This window comes from Glandiceps talaboti, chromosome 8 (assembly GCF_964340395.1).
Source record: "Glandiceps talaboti chromosome 8, keGlaTala1.1, whole genome shotgun sequence".
Lineage (NCBI taxonomy): Eukaryota > Metazoa > Hemichordata > Enteropneusta > Spengelidae > Glandiceps > Glandiceps talaboti.
This window is the reverse complement of record NC_135556.1, coordinates 14482735-14508011: the sequence shown is the minus strand read 5'-3', so window position 1 is coordinate 14508011 and position 25277 is coordinate 14482735. Positions and strand designations below refer to the sequence as shown.

At 35.6% G+C, this 25277-nt stretch overlaps 2 protein-coding genes across 3 annotated transcripts; one reads left to right on the top strand and one right to left on the bottom strand.

Moving 5' to 3' along the window:
* Positions 1-1483: 1483 nt before the first annotated feature.
* Positions 1484-15662, bottom strand: LOC144439513 (arginine--tRNA ligase, cytoplasmic-like). Of its 2 annotated transcripts, XM_078128808.1 has the most exons (15): positions 15619-15662; positions 14033-14185; positions 13299-13487; positions 11837-11926; positions 10603-10828; positions 10137-10273; positions 9389-9518; positions 8832-8936; positions 7939-8117; positions 7318-7427; positions 5806-5911; positions 4981-5094; positions 4278-4336; positions 3614-3861; positions 1484-3076 (listed from the first exon to the last, which is right to left on the bottom strand). In XM_078128808.1, the coding sequence occupies exons 1-15, from the start codon at positions 15658-15660 to the stop codon at positions 2967-2969; spliced, it is 1998 nt and encodes a 665-aa protein (XP_077984934.1). In that variant the 5' UTR covers positions 15661-15662; the 3' UTR covers positions 1484-2966. The 2 variants fall into 2 exon arrangements, with proteins under 2 accessions (XP_077984934.1, XP_077984935.1); XM_078128809.1 differs by lacking the exons at positions 14033-14185; positions 15619-15662 and adding an exon at positions 14233-14353 and having other exon boundaries at positions 1486-3076.
* A 274-nt stretch (positions 15663-15936) lies between these two features.
* LOC144438579 (A-kinase anchor protein 17A-like) lies at positions 15937-23158 on the top strand. The gene is made up of 4 exons (XM_078127664.1): positions 15937-16991; positions 17721-17869; positions 18877-19117; positions 20982-23158. The coding sequence occupies exons 1-4, from the start codon at positions 16221-16223 to the stop codon at positions 21279-21281; spliced, it is 1461 nt and encodes a 486-aa protein (XP_077983790.1). The 5' UTR covers positions 15937-16220; the 3' UTR covers positions 21282-23158.
* Positions 23159-25277: the final 2119 nt, after the last annotated feature.

Below are 25277 nucleotides of genomic sequence, written 5' to 3'. Positions count from 1 at the left end.
CTCTATTCTATTGTATCTTTGTAGTGTCAGGTCTGCAATGTTTGCTATACGTGGTACGCATTCCCATACACGTGTATTTATCAAAATAGAATGGCTCTACACGTCTCCACTCTCCATAATCTCAAGTTTGGTAAATTTGGCAAACTGGTTTAACATTTCTACTCTGTAAAACTATTTTGTTTTCGAGACTAATGATTCCAAGTCTTCATAGAAGTGTCGCGATTGTGATTTAGCCAGGTATAATTAATGAAGGTATCAATGACAATAAAACAATAGTAAATAGATAGAAACACTTTCAATATAACAATTCGATGACTTGAAACAAACGAGAACTCTGGTGTGGTTTACATCCTGGTAATGAAATTATTTATAGCAATGTCAGGGTCGTCTTTGTTGAGATATCATTGTTTGTACCGAATAGAATAAGCAAGGTAGAATCTGTATTGAAACACTGGTGCAAGCATATTGCCCTGTTGACTTAAACATGAGAACTACCGTACACTGTAGTTTGCATCCCGGTAATGGAATTGTTTATAACAATGCCAAAGTCGTCCTTGTATTGTTGTTACTGAATATAATAAGAAAGGTAACATCTGTAACGCATGCATAGTGATGTGAGGACAATGCAATGTACATTTCCATCTTTATAGATGATAACGATGATATAATATATATGAAATATGACACCCATTGCTCTTTTTTGACACAAAAGCAGATGAGCACAGGAGCTCGAAGTCGATGCTCTTTATTTTAGTTTGAACTTCTCGCATTTGAATGGATTTCCCATAATCCTCTTTATATAGTGCACTTATTATGAGTTTAAATGCAAGTACCAGAAAGTTTCCACTACTCCAGGAAAAGAAGTAATTTTTATAAATTATGGGTTCTGGAGTAATTTCATGATTTCAACTCACTTACAATTACTTGTGATTTCAGAGAAACATCAAGTTGATCTTGTGTCTTCTTTGCTGTGGGACACTGCATTATGGGAGTCAGCAGAAATAATGTATTCAAGTTGCACACTGAATATTCATGAGATTTTTTTACACTGATGGGTACAGGCAATTTGAACTTATGAATATTCAGTGTGCAACCATTGAATACATTATGTCCGTAGACTCCCACGATGCAATAACCCATGGCAAAGATACCCTATAAATGATCAAATTGATGTTTCTTTGAAATTGCAAGTAATTGTAGGTGATGTAAAATCATGAAATGACTCTTCATGAAAATGTCTCTATTTTCTGGAGTGGCATAAACGAAAGGTGAGAAATAAGAAGTATGGCCAAATGCTGACATATGACCTCAAACTCAAAGGTCAAAATCACATCAAATAGTACAAGCAGGAAGATACAATATTTGATAGTACAGTTACAACTTTTGAATTGAATCTGTACATATAATAATTCCAAATTTACTCTACAAATATTTACAACAAAAAACATAGCGAAAACATATCTTGGTTGTGTATTGTATTTTATTTTCAGTTATTAAATTCTGAGATACATGGAAAAATCTATGTAAATAGTTACTTTCACATCTATTTCTTTGCTAAAGATAAGAGAATTACAATAATTGATAGTATGGAAGCTCAGTTCAAACTATAGTATTATACAGTGGCATACTGTAAGTTTTTCTTAGTATACCAACATTTCTAAGATATTGTATTGATATCATTACATGGTTTGTGAAAAAGTGAATACAAGATTTAAGGCAGCCATCTTGGATTGCACCCTTGACACCAATACACTAAATAAAAGATCTCGTTTTTATATAAACTGTAAGATGCGTCATGTTGTTCAGCTCCATCAGGCTCTTGAGTGATATACCAGTATCAGTACAGGTACACTCAATAAAAAGATTTTGTTTTATATAAACTTTACGATATGTAGTGTCGTTCAACCCTATCAGACTTCTGAGTGATAGTTGATAATGTGTTACGTATGTTGGATCTAGTACAGGCTAGCTGTTATACTGCTTGGTATATTTTCCACTTTTTTGGGAGTACACCTGTTTTCCTCTTTCATACATAAACCATGATAGAGACTAGTTATGTGCTCTGAAAGATGGCTACCTATATTTAGAATTCATCAGTAAAGTAAGTGAGTAAATTTACAACTAAACATAATAGTAATTTGGCATTTTATTGGCCAGTTAGAATATATGAAATGGATTTGTATGGGGATAACGACACACATCTGGTTTGCATACACTAACACAGAGTATATGGTATGGGATAATGAACTAAAACTTGGTAGTTAATGTGTCATGCACAGGACAGGTGTGTGTAGTTTAATATGCAAATTACAGTGAACTTCACCTGACCAGCGTGAAAGGAATAGACACAACTGAGATTTTCAAGATACCACACTTGGCATTGATTGTAATTGTTTGTATACAGGGGTCTTATCAATTGAGTTTATCTTGAAAATCACAGTTGTGTCTACTACTTTTATGCTGGTCACTGTATGATGCATTTAATTAATGGAATGCATTGCTAGGTAAAGTGAAACATAAAATGGATGGATACAGGTGTCAAGTGCAATATTACAACTCAGTCTAGCAAACTGGCATCTGAAAAATTTAATTTATTTGTAACTACACGTTGGGAAGAGATAGACCCATCATGAATGAAAATAATCATCATTGCTTTCCAACCAAAAAGCTTTACAGTTCTATCTGTATGACATCACAGTTTTCATTGGTTTCAAGTAACCCAATCAGGTTTATTGTTGTTTCTGTAGAGCATCATTGGTATTGAACCAATCAGATTTACAGTATCTGTATGACATCACTGTGTTTGAACCAATCATGATAGTGTATTTGCATGACATCATTTGTTTCCAACCAATCAGGATTACAATCTGTGTGACATATTGTTGGACATGAGGAAAACTTTGATAAGGTGGTTCATGTATGTTATCTAGGTACTGGCAAATCGTTATGTCTGTAGTTTACTCTATTTACATCTTTTCAACAGGTTTGATACCAAGGATTTGGAACCCTGTTTCAATCACATTAGCTGTCGCCTCACACATCAACAGACGATCCATATTCACCTTCACTACTTCTCCTATATTAGAAGGGGAGAAATATGAATTATAAAATTGAGAGATTTTAGGATTTTGAACGACAAAATGTAAAAATTCAACTGCTTTTATTCAGCTGAAGTTTAGACAGAAACTACAAAGTTATGAAGCCAGTTTTTGTCCTCTTGTCTTCTTTCCCGAAATACTCAATATATTTGATACTTACGTAAGAGATTTTATTTTTACGTAAAAACCCATGAAGTATAAGTTTTAAATCCTTTCCAAGGTATCTGGGTTGTTAACTATTGAAACATGCAAGTGATACAGTAGTGTACTAAATTCATCCTAAATGATGATTATTAAATTGATAAAAATAAAATATATATCTACCCTACATTTATGCTGAAGTTTAGAAAGAACTATTGATAAACTTTTACCGAACAAAAGAACATCATGAACAAAAGAGGATCATACTGCCTACACATCATGTACATATTTGTCCACCTTGTATTATATCCTTACCTGTCTATCGGTCCTTCTCAAGACAATAACAGTTGTCATAATTTGTATTATATCCTTACCTGTTTGTCGGTCCTTCTCAACACAATAACAGTTGTCATAGAACTCTGTAAATGTTGTGGCCACTTCAAAGAGGTATTCACACAAAGAGTGCATGTACAGTTCATCAAAAATACGCAGCACAATCTCTGGAAGACGTAGTAAACATTTGCCAAGTTTCCATTCCTTGGGATGGTCAAGTGCTATTGGTGTTGTCTCAGCTTCTTTCTTGAGGGTTTCCCGGTCAATCTTAGCAAGACGAGCAATGGACCTGTCCAACAACAAAATCCAACATGGAGTAAGCTTTCTATGGTAGTCAGTTAGGCTTTCTCATAGAAAACTTGAAGTAAACTGACAGTGGCATATTCAATTTTATGTTTACATACACAGGTAGGACTCTTTACTCTACACACACACACACACACACACACACACACCACATATATATTCAAACAAACAAAAAAACAAATGCATAAACACACGCATACAGATTTACTTTTCCTATTATTGTTCCGAGATAACGTTAAATTTTCAACAATGAACGAAACATACGAATCAATAAATCTCATACTTCATAATCCAGTTCTGTTCTGAGTAACAGCTCTTCCATTCCTTCCTTCCAATATGTTACATGTAATACCTTCTGATAAACCAATGACCATAGTAGTAGATATTAAATCCACTCACCTTATCCTGGTGTATGCATATAGTAGATATGCTGCCGTGTTGCCTTTGTCATCCAACATCTATCAATAAATATGAAATTTGACATTAGTATATATAAAATAAATGCCATGTGATGACGACAGGAGGTGTTACTCTGGTAGTTGAGCCTCCTGCTTACTAAGATAGGACAAACTAAAACTATTGTCACAACATGTTGATACAACAGTGATAAGCTATTGATTGGATGTTGGTTTAATTAAAGTCTCAGAAGGGAGGTGTTGCAGAGTTCTATGAACTTAGTGTACTGTTTTAGGACTTCCAATGTTTACAATATCACAGGGTGGTTAGAATCGCACAACAGAGGAACAGAACCACTATCTCCCACTTGTGTAATCTACCACATTGAAGAACAATTGATTTAGTTTGGGCCTATCTTAGTAAACTGATGGCTGGATTACCAGAGTTGTATTTGTTGTGATACCAACAGATTGTCATTTAACTCTTAGCAAAGTAAGGTTTAAATTTTCACTCATAGTAGGTGATTTCATCTCTATGGCTACAATTCGTTTCTTGAATTTCTGGAGTTTTTAAGTAATTTAACATCTTTCAAGACTTTCCACTGCCATATGAACCTAGTGTATCTATGATAGTAAATCAACACCATGGGTGTCATTCTAATGAGTGTACTTATACTTAGGTGAAATTCAATGTCGTCCAACTTTACCTTGTCGAAAGAGAAGACATAGTCATTCACTCTGTTATGACTCAAGTCACTGTACTTGATACAACCAAATGCAACAGATTCTTGAGCAGCCTTCAATTCTTCTGGTGTCAAATGCTGAAATACAAATTGGTTGATTTTTACTTTAAAACTATATGACTTTAGCCTGGCGAGTGTGCCCTGGGAGTTCACCCTAGTCATCTTGTAACTCGGTACATCATGATAGATAAGTTTGGCAACACTCTTGTACCTAGGTTATTTCTACTATTCTTTTGACTATACTAGTTGTCACAAACAAACAAACTTTATGACTGTTAGTCATTCTTGTTTTCGTAAACAAATCATAATGTTGCATATCTTTCATATGTTTAATAAAAATGCAACTTACATATTGCTGTATACGTAAAAACTTAAACTTTTTAAAAACAAATCACGAATGTCGTTTATTTCTCTTCCTCAGTTTACACAATATTTTGTGTATAAAGAATGGTGTGAATGGTCATAAAATCAACAAATGACCATCTATAAATTTAGATGAAATCATTTATAACATGTCTTGGTGTCCAATTAAATATAAATTGGCCCGTGTTTTATTACTAAGTTCATTTAAGAAAGCATGTCATGTACGATAATGTGATAGTATGTACAACAGAAGTTGGGTTTTGTCACTGTGTCTCTCCATTGATACGTGTACAATAACAAGTTTCACTGTATATCTGAAATATCTTGTTTCACACAAAAGAAACTCCATGTCTGCATTTGTTCTGTCATAAATTTTCTTGGCAAACTAGGTAATCTTGAGAGTGGCAATAAAATTGCAATTATTACCTTATCTCGTTCTTTGTCTTTCAATTTTTGTTCTGATCGTTTCAATCCTTCTTCTAATAGATCAACCAACCTGATAGTGGCACCAGAACGGGTCTTGAATTTTTTCCTGCGTTTTAGGATAAGAAAAATTGGTGGCTAAAAAAGAGTGGTGATGAAGTCAAAGTTCAAATTTTCTGAAGTGGTAACCATTTTGCTTTGGTTCCAATAAAATCATGGGGCGTGTTCGGTAGTCAAAACATTTTGTCATCGTTTGGCCAGGGTGCCCTGGCCCTGCGCCAAATTGTATATCGCATGTTGTGCGTGAAAAACAATAGATGGCGGCACATTCAAACAGAAGATTGTCGCATTTTGTGTACATTCAGCACTCATCACTGAAAAGACGATGCACATAGTTAAATCACTCCTTTGCAGTACTGTCAGGATGCTAGAATGCCTAAAAAAGGCCTGTTATTTATGCATACACTATTCTTACGCTAACGAAGTGATCTTTGACCTGTGACCTGACCCCAAGTTTATCTTGCATTGCTCAATGTACGTCAAATCGATCGTACCATTATGCCGGTATTCGTATTTCTAAATACCGTTGCCAATTGTAAATGACCAATTCCATGAACTTTTGTGCAGTGCTGAATCAAAACTAGTGTACACTTAGTAATCCTACACAAAAACTCAAGTTCGCTGATGAATTTAGAATTCATGGCCGCCATCTTGGCTTTTGGCGCGTCACCTCACTCTTCCGCCTTCCTTCGTCCCAGGTCACCCGCGAAAAACTATGACAATTGGTCGTTCGGGAACTAAACGTTTTGAAACGTCCGCGGGCGTTTTGTCTACCGAACGTGCCCATGGTGTATGATAAAGTGTGCTATGCAAGATTTACCAGGTTTCCCTCTCTAAGCTGTAACATAGAGGGTGCTATGTTGTTCCTTAGAAGGCTTCCTCTCTGATTTAGTATAATATTCATACTTTGACAAAAATAGTCTACTAGATAGGCTTGTGATAAGACATCAATCTACAACTTAAGACATCAGACCATGGACAAACGAAACCTGTTACAAACAGGGAAAGTAAACAACTGAATTGGATTAACAACACTTGGCACAGCATGTTGGAACGGCAGAGACTTGTATTACACAGGTGGCTTGATACAGACAGTTTTATGGCCTCTGTATGTGTACAGGAAATGCCAGGGGAACTGAAAATCTGTTTGTGAAAATGAACTATTATGTAAAGTGACCATAAACCTGTGCTTATCAAATGATGGAATGTAATACAAGTCTCTGTATTTCCAACAAGCTGTGCCAAGTGTTATTAATCCAATTCATATGTTTACTTTCCCTGTTTGTAACAGGTTCCATTCGTCCACGGTCTGATGTCGGCAGTTGTAAAACCTGATGTATGTATGGACATATAAAATCAACTTTAACATATATATACATATATTTTGGGATTCGTATATACAAATATTAAACTATATGAAGTAAATATTCAGAGTAAATAAGACGGTCTACTCACTTGTCTTCACCAAGCACTACTCCAAAACCAATATGTTCAACACGTACAGCTGATGGGTCATACCAGCCAGCCTTCTCTGCAGCAGCAAATATCTGTTTAAAATGGAGAGCCTGAAACGACAATGGGTGTAAATACTGTCAGATCAGTTACCATAGCAACCACTGAGTGACACTGACATGATGTCACTGTGTATGAAAGAAACATTTTCTAAAACTAAAGTATGGTGAAGCTGCCATCATCTCTTACAAAAATTTAAACACTGAGTGACTTTTACTCAACTACAGCCTGGTATTCTGGTATACAAGTAAGGCTCAGAAGTGGGTAGTAGCCTTGTAACTCCATGACCATATCACCTGCCTTCTCTTACATGCATCATTCTCCATCAGTGTACCCTCTAAGCCAATTTGACATGCCACTATTGCACACAATTTCTAGGGACGGACCAAAATTTGGTTTACCCCTCTCTATTACTATGTGGTGACTCACAATAAATACCAGTTTTTATCACTTTGACTCACAACAACAAAATTTGGCTATCATTAGAGGGCACACTGTTCTCCATCCCTTGATCTAAACTAGTCAGGGTGATTTACCAGTTCAAGGAACTGTTTCACAACTCACCTGTCCAGCGTCAACAACATACAGAATACCATCAGCTTTTTCTTCTTTGAGTCGATGATTGATAGCTGCTAAATCTGAGGTGTCATAGGTGAAGCCTCCGTCTGACTTGACAACTGTCATTGGGACGTCAGTGCCGGGAACAAACATCACCTTCCTGCCTTCATCCAATTTAATATGATCTATTAGGAACAGAAGATTGACGTATTGTATTGTATTGTATCACTAAAACAACATTTTAAAACACTTTATAGGGAAGCTCCACTCCAGGAAATAGAGACATTTTCATGAAATATGGGTTCTGGAGAGTCATTTCATGATTTCACATCACTTAAAATTACTTATGATTTAAAGTTGATCAAGTTGATCTTGTTCTTTTATAGGGTATCTTTGCTATAGACTTATTGCATCAAGGGAGTCGGCAGAAAAAAAATATTCAATGAATATTCATGAGTACAAAATGATATACACTTCAGCAGAAAAAATGTCATGATAGAAATTATGAAATGACTCTCCAGAACCCATAGTTTATGAAAATGTCTCTATTTCCTGGAATGGCATTCCCCTTTCAATACTGGTTGATCGATCAGAGGTCACAGTAACCCAGTTATAATGCATGCTTGATGCAAATATGCAGCTCATTTTTTTTTATCCTTTTATTCAAGCATACTTATTGTTTACGTAACAGGGAAAGTTGGCAATATATTTTGGTACATGATACATTCAAGAAAGAACTTTAGTGACTTTGAACTTGGGCTGTTTCTACTCTTGATTTAGTCTTGTAGTAAGACTTGGATCTGCGTGCAGAAGGTCGCCAATCAAAAGCCGAGGATGACAATACCTCTGGTGCATAAATGCCATGTCATGATACCTGATGTATCACAACTGATACTTACTTCCATCTTCTAGCTGTTTGACAATACCAGGCATCATGTCATTGTAGAATGATTCACCTCTCTCTATAAGCTTGATATCAAGTGCATCATAGATCTTCTGAAATTCTGCAACAAAATGTAAGATTTGAATCTCAATTGGTTATCATAAACACCTCAATTTATGTCCTTCCCTGTAATAATTTTTAAGTTGGACCAAAACAATCCTCACAGTATTGGTGATTGAAATAAAATTTGACAATGCATGGTCACGGCGAACACTTGACATTCATTCTAAATCTAACTGCTATTTCAAGAGGCTATAAAACTGTTCCTATCAAATCTCAATGTCTCTGTGCTTTTAGCATGTTGTGCCAAGGGTTATTAATCCCATTCATTTGCTTACTTTTCCTGTCTATAACGAGTTCCGTTTGTACCTGCTATGCAGTCGAAAGTTGTAGATGGTTTTCAGGCGAATTTTGAGGTTAATATTACTTTTATATACCAGGTAATCTATCTGAAATCACATCTACAGGGTCAAAGGTCAAATGTATGAAGCACACTAGCATCCCTACACATACCTTTACGAGATTCTTCACAGATAAGGTTCCAAGCCTTCCTTACATTAGGTTCTCCACCTTGTAGTTTGACTACATATTGATAGGCACGACGTTTAAAATCTTCATCTTGATCAAATCGTACTTTAGAATCCTGTAGAGTACAGCATATAGAATGAATGAACAAATTGGCTTCCCCATTTGCCAAAATTAACAATGAATCCAGAACTATGTTCAAAATTTTCATACGCCAAATAAAATAAATAGTGTGTTTCCAATAACCCAACCAACCCTGAGTAAGTCCCCCAACCCTAAACATTTTTTTGCTTGCAAAAATGTAAAATGGCAACAATTTACTTCTATTTCCGTGTACATCTTCATACCTTTGCCTCATTGTTGTCACTTTGTTTTAAAATCGTATTCCAGAAAGGAAACCAGGTCTTTTTTTACTATAACAATACAGTCTGCACAACATGTTCATCTACTAACTTATATTTGTCTTCAGTTTTATGGAAGAAATTATGTTTGGGTACTGAAAAAATGTTACAAAAATCTTTCTCAGATTCCTAATCTTTTTCAGATTTTTCTGTTCTATGAATGTAAAAAGTAAAGAACACAACATGTAATAGAAATGAAACTTAATTTAAAAAAACACAATTTTAAGTATCAAGATGGTCAACTATTTTCATTGCAAATGAATTCCAAACAAATCTGACAGAAGTTTGTACAGCAGTGAGAACAGTATATTTATCATAACAAAATATCAGATTACCTTGTAGAAGGCTTGTAAATCACCAATGGGTGGCGACACTTCAAGGTAGTTGGGGAATTTATCGGTTAAATTGGCAATCAACATACCAAACTGAGTGCCCCAATCTCCAACATGATTCAGACGCAGTACATCATGACCTGCAGAAAACAAGAACAGAACATTGTGAGGACTATGTCCTCTAATGTATACCAATTTGACATATCACTGACGCTCAGCAACTTCTTGTAACCTACCAAAATTGAATGTATGATTCCCCTATAATTTATTCTGGGGTGACTCAGAAGAAAACAGAATTTCTATAATTTGGACCCACAATGAAAAATATTATCCTTCATTAGAGGATACAACACTGATATTAAGAGGGCAGTATTCAAGTAACCTTCCAGTATCATTTGACTGTGGTCCAGTTAATATTAAAGAGATATAGTTCTACAACATTTGAAGTATTTCGGCCATCGATTCTTACCTAGGTATTCCAAGAGACGACAAATACTGTCTCCAATGATGGTTGACCTCAGATGACCAACATGCATCTCCTTGGCGATATTAGGAGAAGAAAGATCAACAACATATCGTAGTTTTTTCCCAACCGGTGGAGGTCGTACACCCTTCACTAACAGGTCATTCAAAGTCTTTCCAACAAATGACTTCTTCAGATAGATATTGATGAAGCCAGGTCCTGCTATTTCAGTCTAAAAATGTGATAAAAGTTTATGCAGAGTTAAAACCAGGTATAACTCTCAATGTTGTAAGCAGCCAGGAAACAGCAAACTTTTTGTTGAAGCCCAAAGGGCAACCAGCCAGCCAAATCACTTTCCTATGCAAATTAGGGGGTTCGTTTCCAAACTAAAGGTACAACATACATGAAACTATGCAAGTTTTATCAAATTGTCCATTTCTCTGTTTTGGAGAAAGGCAGACACTGTTACAGGGTATATACCTTTGTATAATTGAAATCAAATATTCATATTTTGTACCTACTAGCAAGTAGACATTATTCTTAGGAATCTTACATCCTAAATATATCAGATTCATCCGTTCATGAGATAAAGGAAATTATTAAATCAAAGTTTTAACATACATATTTCTTCCATTTCATACTACATGTATTCTTTTTACTACACAGACATTCAAATTAAAACTAGTCTGAATTCTATACAGTATTTCCACACCTAATTCAGTAAAAGTGAAAGTTCTTTGGCATGACTGTGACTAAGGCATATGCAGTGACTAAGCCATATATCATATAATCAGAATCAACACTGTAAGTAGGAAGGTTGCCAAGTTAACTCTGTATGTATATCTGTCAATTACAGATACTCTGACACTTTGCATATATTAACATTGTGGGTGGGTTGATGGAAAGTCCCCTACATTTCTCAGTAAAACTTTAACAAAGCTAATATGAGTCAATACCTAAGTATGAATCTTGCTTTCTGAATTGCAGACACTCTGTACCAATATCACAACATGGGTAGGAATTTTCCCTTAGTCATTGATATATGTAGAATGTGGGTGGGAATTTTTCCCTTAGTCATTGATCTATATAGACTTTCTACAAAGAAATAACTACATATCATATATTGAAAGTGAAAGTAGATTACTGTGTAAAAGCTATGTAAAAAAACCATCCCTAGTCAAAACCTCATTGTTTGATGTTTTTGATATTTTTTTTAGTCTATTATATATTTTCTATCTACCTTTTCAATCACTGCTGATTCTGGTAGTGACTTGACAATGGCATCTGCAACTTCCCTGGGATTCTTCTTAATGTCCTTGGACTTCAAGAACTGTTAACATTCAAGAAAAGTGAACAGTTTACATGATAATGATTTTACTACAAGAATTCATTGAATTCATTCCTTGGTAAAAAAAAATGTAAAATGTATAATTCAGGTCAACATTGTTCTCGTATGATTGGCAGAGTTTTTGCTAATTTGCATATTAAACATTATATAACATGTGACATTTTAAAATAAATCACTGGTCGATTCTACTACTCTATATGGGCTTGGTGATACCATTACTGATAAAACATTTCACAATAAATACAGGTAGTAGTGTACAACATTGTCTTCATGACATTTGGGTTATCTGCAGACCAGATCTCTTCAGAGATAATGCACAAAATAGCATGCAAGTTATTATGAGTGAATACTAAGAAATTGAAACTTTTCTGAGACCTAGTAATCTTTACGGCCCTGATATGAGTTTTGTGGACTGAGGGTGTATGGCAGAAGGGCCTGTAAGCTGTACTACCAAGGTCCGTAAAACCCATATCCAGCCAGTAAAGGTTTTATCATATACCCTATGTAGTGGCAGGGAAACATCATTTCAATCAGATAATCACATAAATTGGCAGTGAAATTTTATTTGCAAAATTGTGAAAATAGTGAACAAAGTCAAATCACTGAATGAATGGATAATGGTGAGCGCACCACTTGCCATATTTGGGCAAAGCGTGCTGGTAAATTATTGATACAGAAAATCATTGCCCAGATTCAACATGTGTGCTCTCCATTGAATTGCATTGGAATCGATACTGGGTATATAATAGGTTGATAATATGTAATGAATCAGTGCATTGTAATTCTGATAATTGTTGTCTGACACCACCACCACCACCTGACACGACTAAATGACCTGCCCACTATAAAAATCCATATACATTATTGTGTTGCCAACCTCTGTCGGTATCAAGTGGTCAAACAAACACCTGTACTTGTACTTCCTTTCTTATTGTTTAATTTGCTTTTCACTTCAAATTTACACCTGTTTCATTCTCAAACAAATTATATACTAGTAAGTTACTGCTAACATCTAGATTTTAAAGATTTACTTCTGAACAATGGTTATTGGATACTATTCTACACTGATCCTAACTATGAAGATAAACATAGAACAAAGAATGATGCAATAGTTGAAATAATTAGTAACACAATTCCACCACCTTTGCTGACCTGGTGAGGCTGTAGGTGACGTGGGTGACAACTACAAAACCACAGTTTTGTTGAAATCAATCATTTTCCTTTTTTTTATATTTGTTCTACGATTTTGTTGAAATCCTTTTTCATTATTTTCATAAATTTCTGTGTTTCCTTTGTTCTTATAATAATTTTTGAAAAAAAATGCCCCAAATATTGTGACATGACCTTTTCTTACCTGTGAAATATTCATAGCACTATTGCATTGATAATCACCAAACCTCTCCCCTGTACTCTGTGTGATTGTTATTGGTGGATTTTCCATTTCTGGTACAGCTTTCTTGATGGCTGTCTCAAAGATTTCATTCAGAATCTTTACCAAACTAGGCATCCTTTCTTCTTGCCTGGCTTCTTGCTCGGCTACACTCTAATTTATAACAGAACAGAAAATATTGTGGACATTTAAAAACACCCATTCATGGTGCAAATTACATCAAACTATCAAACACTTTTAATGGAAATTCTTCAGTTCTCACAAACTTGGAGCATTTATTTTAGCATGATTTACAGGGCTTTCAGGTCAAAGGTTACATACCACAGTCTCGTGAAGGTGAAAGAGAAGTTGAGAGAGAAAAGTTACTAATCAAAGGAAGTTTCTTTGGACTTTAAGTGAGCCTGCTTATCAACATAAAAATGCTTAGTATGCAATCAGACACAATTATTCAACTGTGGTTTCATTGTCATAATGTACATTGTAAAACCTAGAAAATATTTTTTTTTAGAAATGTTATGATCATGTTTTATAACATGAATCATTTACCAAGTTTTCTGTACAACTGATAAAAAAATTCATTATCAGCACCCTTTGACTAAAATTTTGTCTAACTGTACAAATGACACAATTACATGTAACTGTTTTCATTTTCTATTTCCTTCTTGCTTCTAAGCCCTACAAGACAGATTTGTTCTCACCCTCTGTAAGATATTAAGCCGGTATTTCAGTTTTTCATTTTCTGATCGTAGCTTGGCTAAATTGGGAGAGACAGCTTCAAGACTGATATCGGGTGGAAGTTCACCATTCTTCAGACACTCGATATCTTCAGTCAGTGACTTGATCTCAAATTCCTGTGTGTAAAAAATATTATTCATAAGGATAGGAAAACCAAACATACCTCAAAAATTTCTGCCATTGTGAGTTTGATGTATGTTACACGAACACAACAAGAAAGATCTGCCTTCCTTAGCTATATGGAGCTGAATTATATTGATGTCAACTCCACTCTGACCACGAGTGGAAATAAAATGATGCAACATCAAGAGTTGCGCAGGCAATACTTTGCTGCCGTGATTGCTATTGGTCCTTGGTATGAGTAATGTCCTATAAATACTAGTATCACATGGTAGAGTTCGAGGAATTACAACTTATAAACAATACATCACTGAAAGAGAAACTAGGGCTCAGATTCTGAAAGGTTGCAGAGGTCAAAGGTCACCATTGTATGCTGATCATTAGTACCAGTACTTTACACACTGCACAGTAGTAGTGGGTGTTTGGGTTCACAGTCCTCTTAATAAACTGACAAATCAGTTTCAGTACATTCTATCTCTCACGTACCCATTCCAGTATTTCAAGTGTGGTTTAATACACAATGTGGACCAAAACACACATACACTGACAGCTGCAGTAACAGAGTACATGAACATACACACGCATACATGCTCACATATACAGAAGCATAGATTATCACTAGAGACACTTGAACACATGCACATAAAACAAAGAGGGTCTTTCACTTTCTGACAATGAAGACGAGTATTACCTGTTCTATAAATACATATTTGTATATGAAAAATATGTATGCAAAAAAAATTTGTTAGAAAATGTGAAAAAGTAAAACACCACAGAGATAGATTTTTGATAGACTTTTGGTTCAACATTTTTTGGCTACTGCTGAACTAGAATATTTTCTCAAAGTACTCCAAACAAGTGCCAAAATATCTTCCATATGTGTAATTAACTTAAAAACAACAACAAAAGTCTATTGACTGATTGTTGGCATACAATTTATAGTCTACCAAGTAATACACATCAGATTCCATGGAATTTCAAGACGTGAAGTCGCTTTCAGTTTCACATCAGTCATCAGTTTTTTTATACTCAGCTCAGAAACTGAGGGCGCACTGAGTGGCTGATGATTTCATGAAGTCACAGCTAGCTAGCCTCTTCTTGCATCATGCAGTGTATCCAAAATTATAAAATTTCACTAAAAATAAATTCCTGTTCTCCCCCTCTCCCTTTTCAAAGCATTAAAAGGATGGAGCCCAGCATTTGTTAAATTTTCTCGATGTTCAGTCTGTTCTGTGTCCACCGGCAATGGCATGCACATTCACACACTTTACCACGTGTAAGCATGAAGCCGTCTGGTTCGTGAAAGATACGTTTTATAAACGACGCCCGCCTTCTCCTTTCTTATAAGAAATGTACAAATATCTCCACTGTAAATCCTCCACATGTCATTCATTTAATATCAATAAAGAAATACATATTTGAATTTTACCTGCTGTTGACAGCGCCTTGTATATTCTCCAACGGCCTCCATGATAGTCTTTGACCTCAAGGTTGACCTCACACTCGTTCGAGGATTATTATAGTATGGCCATACTCAAATTTCAGACATTGCACCGCATAATTCTTTATTTTAGATGAATGTCTACACTTACATATTTTAATTTTCTGTTGGAACTTTCCTTTGGTGTGTATGACATCTAATTTTCTAGTACAAATATGCACATTGGTAAAAAAAAAGAAACTTTCTGCACAATTTTCCCAGAATGCTAGAGTCAACATGTCGCTGTCGTTGTACGAGAAGTGAAGAGAGTGTCTGTTTTGATGTAATTTTTTATGAAATGGTGGCTTTATTCGGATAGATATTGTACGTCTTAAAAGTTCAACTCAAACTAAGAGGCTTGTCTTTATTAGATTCTTTGTACGTCTTCAAGAACCCCCATAACAATTGGATGTTGCAATGATTCACGATCGGGCTCTGCATCATGTGTGTTCAGTGTTGTTTACAACGTGATCAGCCACAGAACGTAAGGTAAACGTTAAGGTACCTGATTCAGCTCTTGAAGTTGTTCCATTCACTGACAGACCTCCAATATGTCTGTCGCAACTCAGTTGTGTTCGGACACTTCAGAAGCAGAAGAACTGCTAGCAGAACAAGGACTGTTCCTGAAACCTGTAGCCAAATTAAATATTTCTGTGACTTTACCGCAACTGAAGATTCCAGGTAAATCTATTAGTAATTGGGAGGTGATGGAGAAGATCAAACAAATGATCAAACCCGACCAGTTCTCAGTACTCAAAGTTTCAAAAAGTTCACTAGAGTTTATTCGCTTTGAAGGTGAGGTGGAAGCCAAGTCCTTAATAAAAACTTTGATTGCACGCCTCGATGGCAAAAACATCAAGCTAAGTGGATTCTCTGAAATTCTTCGGGTTCGTGCAGCTGAAGCAAAGACAGCCTTCCCTACCAGACATCTCTGGGATAGTTTCTTCCGTGATGCAAAGAACATGAATGAAAATAAACCAGGAGAGAGACCAGACACAATTCACTTGGAAAACCTTCCTTGTAGATGGTTTGCAACCAAGAAAGACCCGGAAAAACCCAGTGAGTTTATTGTGAAGAAAGTGTTTGAACAGTATGGAGATGTACGCCAAGTAGACATTCCGATGTTGGATCCATATCGAAGGGAAAACTATATCGGTGGTGCCAGTAATTTTCAAACTTTCACTTTTGGTGGACATCTTAACTTTGATGCATATGTACAGTTTACAGAGTATATTGGTTTCGTTAAGGCTATGACTTCTTTCAAGGGTATGAAACTGTTGTATCAAGCAGATGATGGCAAGGCATACACTACCACCATAAAGGTTAGTAATATTCTATCTAGATGCATAAGACATACTGTTTCTTGGTTTGAAAATTATATTTTTATTTTTGGCACAAGTGGTATCATTTTACCATGAGGAGAAAGTGAACAAGAAGGACAACATAATTAGTACCAGTTATTACTTGCACCAGTGCAGGTGCATACTAGTGGTATTTGCACTACAGTATTGCATACGTGTATGCAAATGAGGGTGCAGTCATTTTCTGTATTAGGAATCATGTGATTTTAGGGTGTGATGTTCATGGTAATTTGCTGTTTTGGATTAGCATACATAATATTATAATAGAACCCTATGATGCCTAATTGCCTGCATAAACCCTCCAGCAACCGTTGGTGGAGGGTCTATGGTGCCAGTATGGGTACTCTATGGTGTTTGCACTCATGCCTGTGCTCTGTTTTCTGCAGCACTATCCCTTGCTTTGCGTTGTGAAAGTATGGCCACAGAGAACAGTGCAAGCACTCATGCAAATACCACGAGCACACCACTCTTTGACTTTAAATCATGTATCATGGGGTTCTGTCATTTTCTCACATTCACCTACTTAGGATGGTAAGCCAGAAAAGCTTTCTTGAAACACTACCATAAAGTGTTTTTTTTAAATAGCATTTCATGGTTGTCTGTCTTTCAATATATTAAATCATGCTGGCTCAACATCATATTTACATTTGAGAAATTTTAGTAAAAGTTTAATGAATATTCTGTCATCAGGTGGATTTTGATAAGACAAAACATCTCAGTGATAAAAACATCAAGAAGAGAACTATTGAGAGAGAGAAATTGATGGAACTTGAAAAACAGAAAGAGGAGAGGATCCGTAAAGAAAGAGAGGAAGAGGAAAGAATTAAAGATGAAGAAAGGTATGATTTGGCAACTCCATGTAGTCAGTTGATGGAGATAAAGTTATCTTTGTACAATCTAGTTTGAAGCAACTATGTAAGTTTTTGCTCAAACAAACATTCAGATGTTATCAGTGTAAGGGACAATTGCACAGTGTCACACAAGCTCAATAAATGAACTTTGTTCATTTAAGACAAACAATGTTTGCGAAATTTAGTCGTGTGAAAATGAAGTTCAGCAATCACACTGTCACAAGACCCCCCCCCCCCCTCCCCGTAAATTAACAAAGTTTGTTTATTGAGCTTGTGTGACCATTGTGCAATCATCCCTAATGATATTTAGGAAATATGTGAATCCATTGAAAGTTGAGAACATCGTCTGTCACTTAACCGTGACTGTGGCTACAACCTTCCACCAGTTTCAAAACTCTACTGTCAGGTGACTCCACTAGGCGATCACTAATTGAACAGATGGCTTAATTATTTTTATGTTGATGATGTCCGAGTGGTTTGGATGAAAGCTACATTTGTACATATTCACATCAAACTCAATTCCAAAAGTTCAACTTTATCTCTAACTAAAATAGACATTTAATGGCATCTGGTATCAATTTCTATTCTATGTTATTTCAGTTTTCGTTAATCATGCAAAATGCAAAATTGTGTAAACTATGTAGAGTGTACTTTAAGTGTGAAAAGAAAGGGAAATGCTACATTTATTCAAGTTTATACAAAGCAGTGTTCTGAACTGAAATTACATGTAGTGATAGCTTCATAAGAAATATACATGAAACATAAATTCCTTGTTATGCAGACATCATTTTTGAAGGGTCCATAGGTTGGAATCCACTAAGGTTTTACACTAGGTGATTCCTGTAAAAGTCTTCACACAGTAAGAATGGATGGGATGGCGTTAATGTATATTAGCTATGTGATATTCAACTTTCGTTATAACTTCTACCAACCCTTGATAGTTTACAAAACATATGAATTGTAAGGATTATGTGGTTGTTGTCATTTTGTTACAGAAAGAAAATTGAAGATGAGGAGAAAGAAAGGGAAAGGAAACGACTAGAAAAGTTGCAAAGGAGAGAAGAAAGACGGAAAGCCAGAGAGGAAGCAAGAAGACTCAGAAAACAAGAAAAGAAAAGACTTGCAGCTGAACGTGAATTACATCGAAAGATAGCCCTTGAAGAAAGGAAAATACTTTTGGCTCAGAGAAAATTAGAATCCATGCGATTACTGACAGAACTTCTAGAGAGAGCAAAGGTGAATTGTCTTACTTTTATTTTGTACTGGATTTCCTAAATTTTGGACTTCTAAAATCATTTTAAAGTCCTTGAATTTGACACCACCCCAGGAAAATCTGGGATGTAAAAAAAATTTATAAAATAAACAGGTATAAAATGATGGATCTTTGCATCAATTAATAAGTATACCCGTTGTTGTAACAAATCAAATAGATGTCTTTAAAGTGAAATATATCATAAAAACTCGGAAAGTGATTTCATAGTAACTTAGTTAATCATAAAAATTTGTGAAAAGCCAGAAAATATGAGTGATTTTATGAAAAGTATGAACTCAGTTATGATATAATCATTATTGTCAAGCGATCATCATTCCTGTGCCAAAGCGTTCACCGGTTACATGTTTGAACGACTACCGTCCAGTTGCGTTAACATCGATAGTTATGAAATGTTTAGAGACTCTAGTAAGTCAGTACATTAGATCTAAACTCCCACCGTCTCTTGATCCATACCAATTTGCTTATAGAAAGAACAGATCAGTTGAGGATGCAATTTCATTAGCATTATTCAATGTAACGAGCTTCCTTGACCAGAAAATACCTAACTATTCCAGACTTTTATTCATCGATTACAGCTCAGCTTTCAATACAATTTCACCCTTTAGATTATATGACAAACTAATATCGCTAGGACTTACTGCTAGTATATGTAAATGGGTGTTACATTTTTTATTAGATCGATCACAAGTTGTTAAAATTGGAAATAATTATTCGAAATCTCTAGTTCTTAATACTGGTACACCTCAAGGTTGTAATTTGTCGCCAATGTTATACTCATTATTTACCCATGATTGCGTTACTGTGTCTGATAATAATTTTATCATCAAATTTGCTGATGACACCACCGTGGGCGGATTAATAAAAAACGATGAAACATCATATCGTAATGAAGTGAACTCTATCATAACATGGTGCTCTGAAAACAATCTTGAACTGAATGTCAAAAAGACCAAAGAGATTATTGTGGACTTTCGAAGGAATCCATCTGATATCGTTCCTCTAGTCATCAACAACTCAGAGGTTGAAATAGTGCAGTATTTTAAGTTTCTCGGTGTTTACCTCTCAGCCGATCTGAAATGGGAAATCAATACTGATCATATTGTGAAGAAAGCACAGAAAAGACTGTTCTTCTTAAGACGATTGAGAAGTTTCCGTGTCAGCCAGGGACTGTTGATTAAGTTCTACCGAGCGGTGATTGAGAGTGTCCTGACACTGTCAATCATCGTTTGGTGGGGCAATGCCACAGTTGATGACCGGAAACGTCTCAATCGAATCGTTAACACTGCCAGTAGCATCATTGGATGTCAACTTCCTTTTCTTAATGAGTTGTACAACGCTCAAGTAAAGAAAAGAGCTCAGTCAATTGTAAAAGACGATTTCCATCCAGCACGTAATTTATTCCAACTTATGCGCTCAGGCGAGCGGTACCGTTCGATCAAATCAGGTTCTAATCGCACATTGTTTAGCTTTTACCCAACTGCAGTCCGCACTCTTAATGAATCAATTTAAGTTCTCTATTGACGCATCAATTTCGTGTTAGGAGTCCTCTACAGAATATTGTTTTTGTAAATTTTTCATTACACGCAAAATCAATGCACATTTCATTATATATGTATCAGTATATATATGACAATAAAACACATATCATATCATATCATATCATATCATTGTCATGGGATTGGAGGCAAATAAAAAGTGTCTGTCTGTCTGTGGTTGCAAATCAGGTACAAGTTAAGGGGTCTTATTTTAATCCTGTTCATTTCCAATGCTAACTGAACCCCTTAACATTATTGAACAAAGGTTAAAACAATACTTGCCTCTTTCTAGGTGATAAAACAGCAACAAGAAGTTGAAAGGAGGCTACAGGAAGTAGAGGAGGAGAAGAAAAGACAGCTAGAAGCTGAACGTAGGAGGATCCTGGCACAAGAAAAAAGAAAGCAACTTAAAGAAAAGAAAAAAGTAGAACGGCTTAAAAGGCAGGAAGATGATCTGAGGAGGAAAATTTTAAAAAGCTATAAAATGAAACAGGAAAATGAGGACTTGAAGCAGAGAGAACTTTTGAGACAACAGTTGAAAGGCAAGTCACTGAAATCAGCCGTTGTCATGCCATCAAGCACCACAAAGTGAAGAGTGACATCAGCCGTTGTCATGCCAACAAGCATTACAAAGTGAATTGTGAAATCAGATGTTGTCATGTCAACAAGTATGATGAAGTGAATGGTAATGTGTCAGACAGTTTGTTTGGTTGTTGTGTGTATGATATTATTGTATCAACACATTGCCAAGGCCAAGGCAAGGCCATCCCAGGTTGTGTCATGTAAGAACAACATTTTTCTCCAGATCAAATATGTTTTTATTCACCCCTCTCAAGTGCCTTCCATTTCAAAGCAAGAAGCAAGAAGTAAGAAAAAGAAGTCAGACACAATGCAAGTGCTAACTAAGGAAATGAGTTTCTATGTAGTGTTAGTAGTCAGTCATCATAGATCATTGCTTTAGGGTGTGAACACCACTATGGATTACGGTAAAGGTAAAGTCCATTCAGACTTACTTCTGCCTTTAGTACACTTGTATTGATTACTGTTATCAACCTCCATATGATTTTGTGTGACAACATAGCATTTTGGTAACGTATTTGACTTTGAAATCCTGTAATGAAGCCCTACTTTGTGACACGTGTGTTCTGCCATTCAGGGGACTTCCTGCAAGGGTTTATGGGAAAACCTGGTGATGACATCACAAATACCCTATTCTCTTTGTAGACCAGGGCTTCTTTACAATATTTCAAAGTGAAATCAATGACTGAGGTACTATGCATGTTTGTATAGGAATGGTGCCTCTATTTTTATTAGCAGTATATTGTAAGGTACCAAAATGCAGAGACAGACAGACAGACAGACAGACAGACAAACAGACAGACAGACAGACAGACAGACAGACAGACAGACAGAGAACACATGTGATAAAAATTAACTACAATCATGATCTACAAATGCCCAGACTTTGATTTAAAGACCAGGTGCTGCAACTGCACAAATAGTGTTTTCAAACTTTGTGTTCACATAGTCAATGTGTTGAAGCATGTATGATTACTTGGGTGATCAAACCAGCATCACACAAATTTACAGTTTGTTGGCAAACGAGTGAAAGATCCAGATTGTTTGTTACTACCATCGTAAACAAGTCATTCTACCAATTAGAATAATTGAAGCGTTTCTTGTAAAGTTTTGGTGTATTCTGAGTTGGCAAAATAAGTAAATGGTCCATCCATACCGCTTTCATGATTGTTTACACACAGACATCAAGACAGTGTACACAATACAAGTAGATGGTCCATACCTCTTTCATGATTGTTTACACACAGACATCAAGACTGTATACACAACGGTCCGTACTGCTTCCATGATTGTTTACACACTGACATGAAGACACTGTACACAATACAAGTAAGTGGTCCATACCTCTTTCATGATTGTTTACACACAGACATCAATTGTGTGTATATGGTACCATCAATGACTAGTAAACAAGTACTTCAGCTTTCAGTAACTTATACCAACATGTCACAAACATAGCTTTAGTTTGTGTCAATCTTTGTAAGCCAAAATCTTACCTAGTCTAATGATTGAATGTTGCTTTTAAAAAGGGGGAACTAACTCCAGGAAAAAGAGACATTTTCATAAACAATAGGTTCTGGATAGTCATTTCACAGTTTTACATCACCTACAATTACTTGCAATTTCACAGAAACATTAAGTTGATCTTGTGTATTTATAGGGTATCTTTGCTCTGGGCTATTGCATCATGGGAGATAGCAGAAGCACATTATTCAATGGTTGAACACTGAAATAATGATAAGAAATGATTTGCCAGAACCCATGTTTTATGAAAATGTCTCTATTTCCTGGACTGGCGTTCTCCTTCAACATGTGGTCATTTATTTTAGATTTTGACGTACAAAGAATATTTTTGAAGATTTGAATTTCAAGTTATGTGCAAGATTTTGTGCAACCGTCACCAAATTTCAATGTCGTTTTCTTATTTCTGATACTGTTGTATTTATTTTATCATAGGACAATAAAAGTGTTCCTTTTTACTTATAAACTTTCAGTTTATTTATTCCTTTGACAGGAGATATATATGAATAGAGTGACCTTGTATACTGTAACCCAGTCACAGACATGGTAGAATAGAATGCCCTGTACATCATGACTTTTCCAGTTTGCTATGTCTTTACGTGTCAATGGGACACAAGTAGACTTTTTGAGGTGTAGTTTTTTTTTTTTTAAACGATATCCGTAATATCCGCACACTTTGGTCATCGGACAAATACTTATTGTTTGAACTCAAGTACAGACATCATTCCTTTGGTGGCCGTGCTTTCTCGTGTGCTGCACTGCGTCTTTGGAACAAATTGCCACTGGAGGTTCGACAGACACCCACAGTCAATGCCTTCAGGAAGAACCTTAAAACATACTTGTTTGCGAAAGTTTTCAATATTTAACTATACAGTGCCTCTGAACTCTACTTCGTATTGAATACAGGTGCTCTATAAATTTCCTGATTGATTGATATCTATTGTATTCTAATAACTGATGCATATCCAACCATCACTTGCTATTGTCGGAACTCAAACTTGATATTTAGGAATATAACAACGATTTGGTGACATAATTCATGATATGTGTATACTAAAATGTTGAGGAATCTGCTAACATGCTACTAAGTGTGCTAAGAACACCAGAAAACTATTTTCAGTGCCATCAAAGGTATTCCTCAACACTAACATTATACTAAGTATAGTTCTCATGTAATTACTGTTTTATGCAAGTATTTCACTCGACTCAAATAGCTTGAAAACTCAGTTTGTGCCACAATAACTTTTAACAGGCTTTTGTAATCCAATGTTCTCTGCTCCAGCAGTGTTAACTATAAAATGGTATAACAATTCAAAGGTATGCAACCACCTTTCATATTTGATTCTAATATACCCATATGCTACATTGTTTTTGATCAAATTAAAATACACATATACTGGTTATATACAACTATTGAATAACCATCATCATAAACAACATCTTCTTCTACGGCACCGTCCAAGACACACAGTTATTTTGTGGTGTCGCGGAAGAAATAACAGCTCTAGTTTGCAAGAATGTTGAATAACAAGTTATATGTAAGATTGAATGAGATAGAATTCAAAAATATCTCTGGAGCACATGATTTGATTCTAATTGTATCATATTTGGACGTAATTTTTTACCAATCCATATTTTAATTTCCATTTTATCAAATATGGCTGCCTGTTAATGCATAGAACCTGTACCCAGAGCTGGGGTAACAAAGGTAGTGCTTGTCAAACCTGTAAAATTATTTGAGCATTTGCAAGTAATATTCCATTCATTGTAACATTCAGAATCCTATATGTACCATACAAAATCTTGCAATATTTATTAGCTTAGAATTAAAGCATTTATCGTGTTCCTTTAACTGTTTTCAAATTGCTTTACGTAGAAACTGTCAGTATAACATTCCATTGATATAGTAACTACTTGCATGATGCATCATTTGTTATCATTCAGAAAATATTTTCCATTGCGATGCTACCAATTTTGTCATACACAGCAACGCAGTCCACCATGAACAGTACAGTACATTTGCATTGAACTACTAGTTTTAACATCTAAGCTATTTACTCTAAACTCTTACATATCTTGACATTTTGCTTTGTACCATGCACAAGCCAAGTTCAACAAAAAATATGGAATATAATATATACTTGGGTCGTTCTATGTCACAATGAATGTCTGTGTCACTGGTTCTGCTGTATTCGAAATAAGTCAAAACGTTCAAAATTGCCATTACCCCCCCCCCCCCCAATTTTTCTTTGATATTACTACCACTGGTATAATTATGTTATTCTCCAATATTTTTCTTCATTCATCCAGAAAATACTAGTGACCTAAGGGTTGTCACTATGAGTTGCTAGATAAAGGCCCCTTAGTTCACTTGTATTTTCCTTGGTTGAACAATGAAAAATATTGGGGAATAACATCAAATGGCGTCTGTAACGAGTACATGTCTTTAAAAGTGACAGATTGATAATCAATGCTAGACTGGAAAAAA

Excerpts from the sequence above, each read along its gene's own strand:
- LOC144439513 (XM_078128808.1), bottom strand. The coding sequence starts at position 15,660 with ATGGAGGCCGTTGGAGAATATACAAGGCGCTGTCAACAGCAG. Across the intron at positions 14,186-15,618 it reads CAAGGCGCTGTCAACAGCAG|GAATTTGAGATCAAGTCACT; the intron begins GTAAAATTCAAA and ends TTTTACACACAG. Across the intron at positions 9,519-10,136 it reads ATTTACAAGCCTTCTACAAG|GATTCTAAAGTACGATTTGA; the intron begins GTAATCTGATAT and ends TGTACTCTACAG.
- LOC144438579 (XM_078127664.1), top strand. The coding sequence starts at position 16,221 with ATGTCTGTCGCAACTCAGTTGTGTTCGGACACTTCAGAAGCAGAAGAA. Across the intron at positions 16,992-17,720 it reads CATACACTACCACCATAAAG|GTGGATTTTGATAAGACAAA; the intron begins GTTAGTAATATT and ends TTCTGTCATCAG. Across the intron at positions 17,870-18,876 it reads AGAATTAAAGATGAAGAAAG|AAAGAAAATTGAAGATGAGG; the intron begins GTATGATTTGGC and ends ATTTTGTTACAG.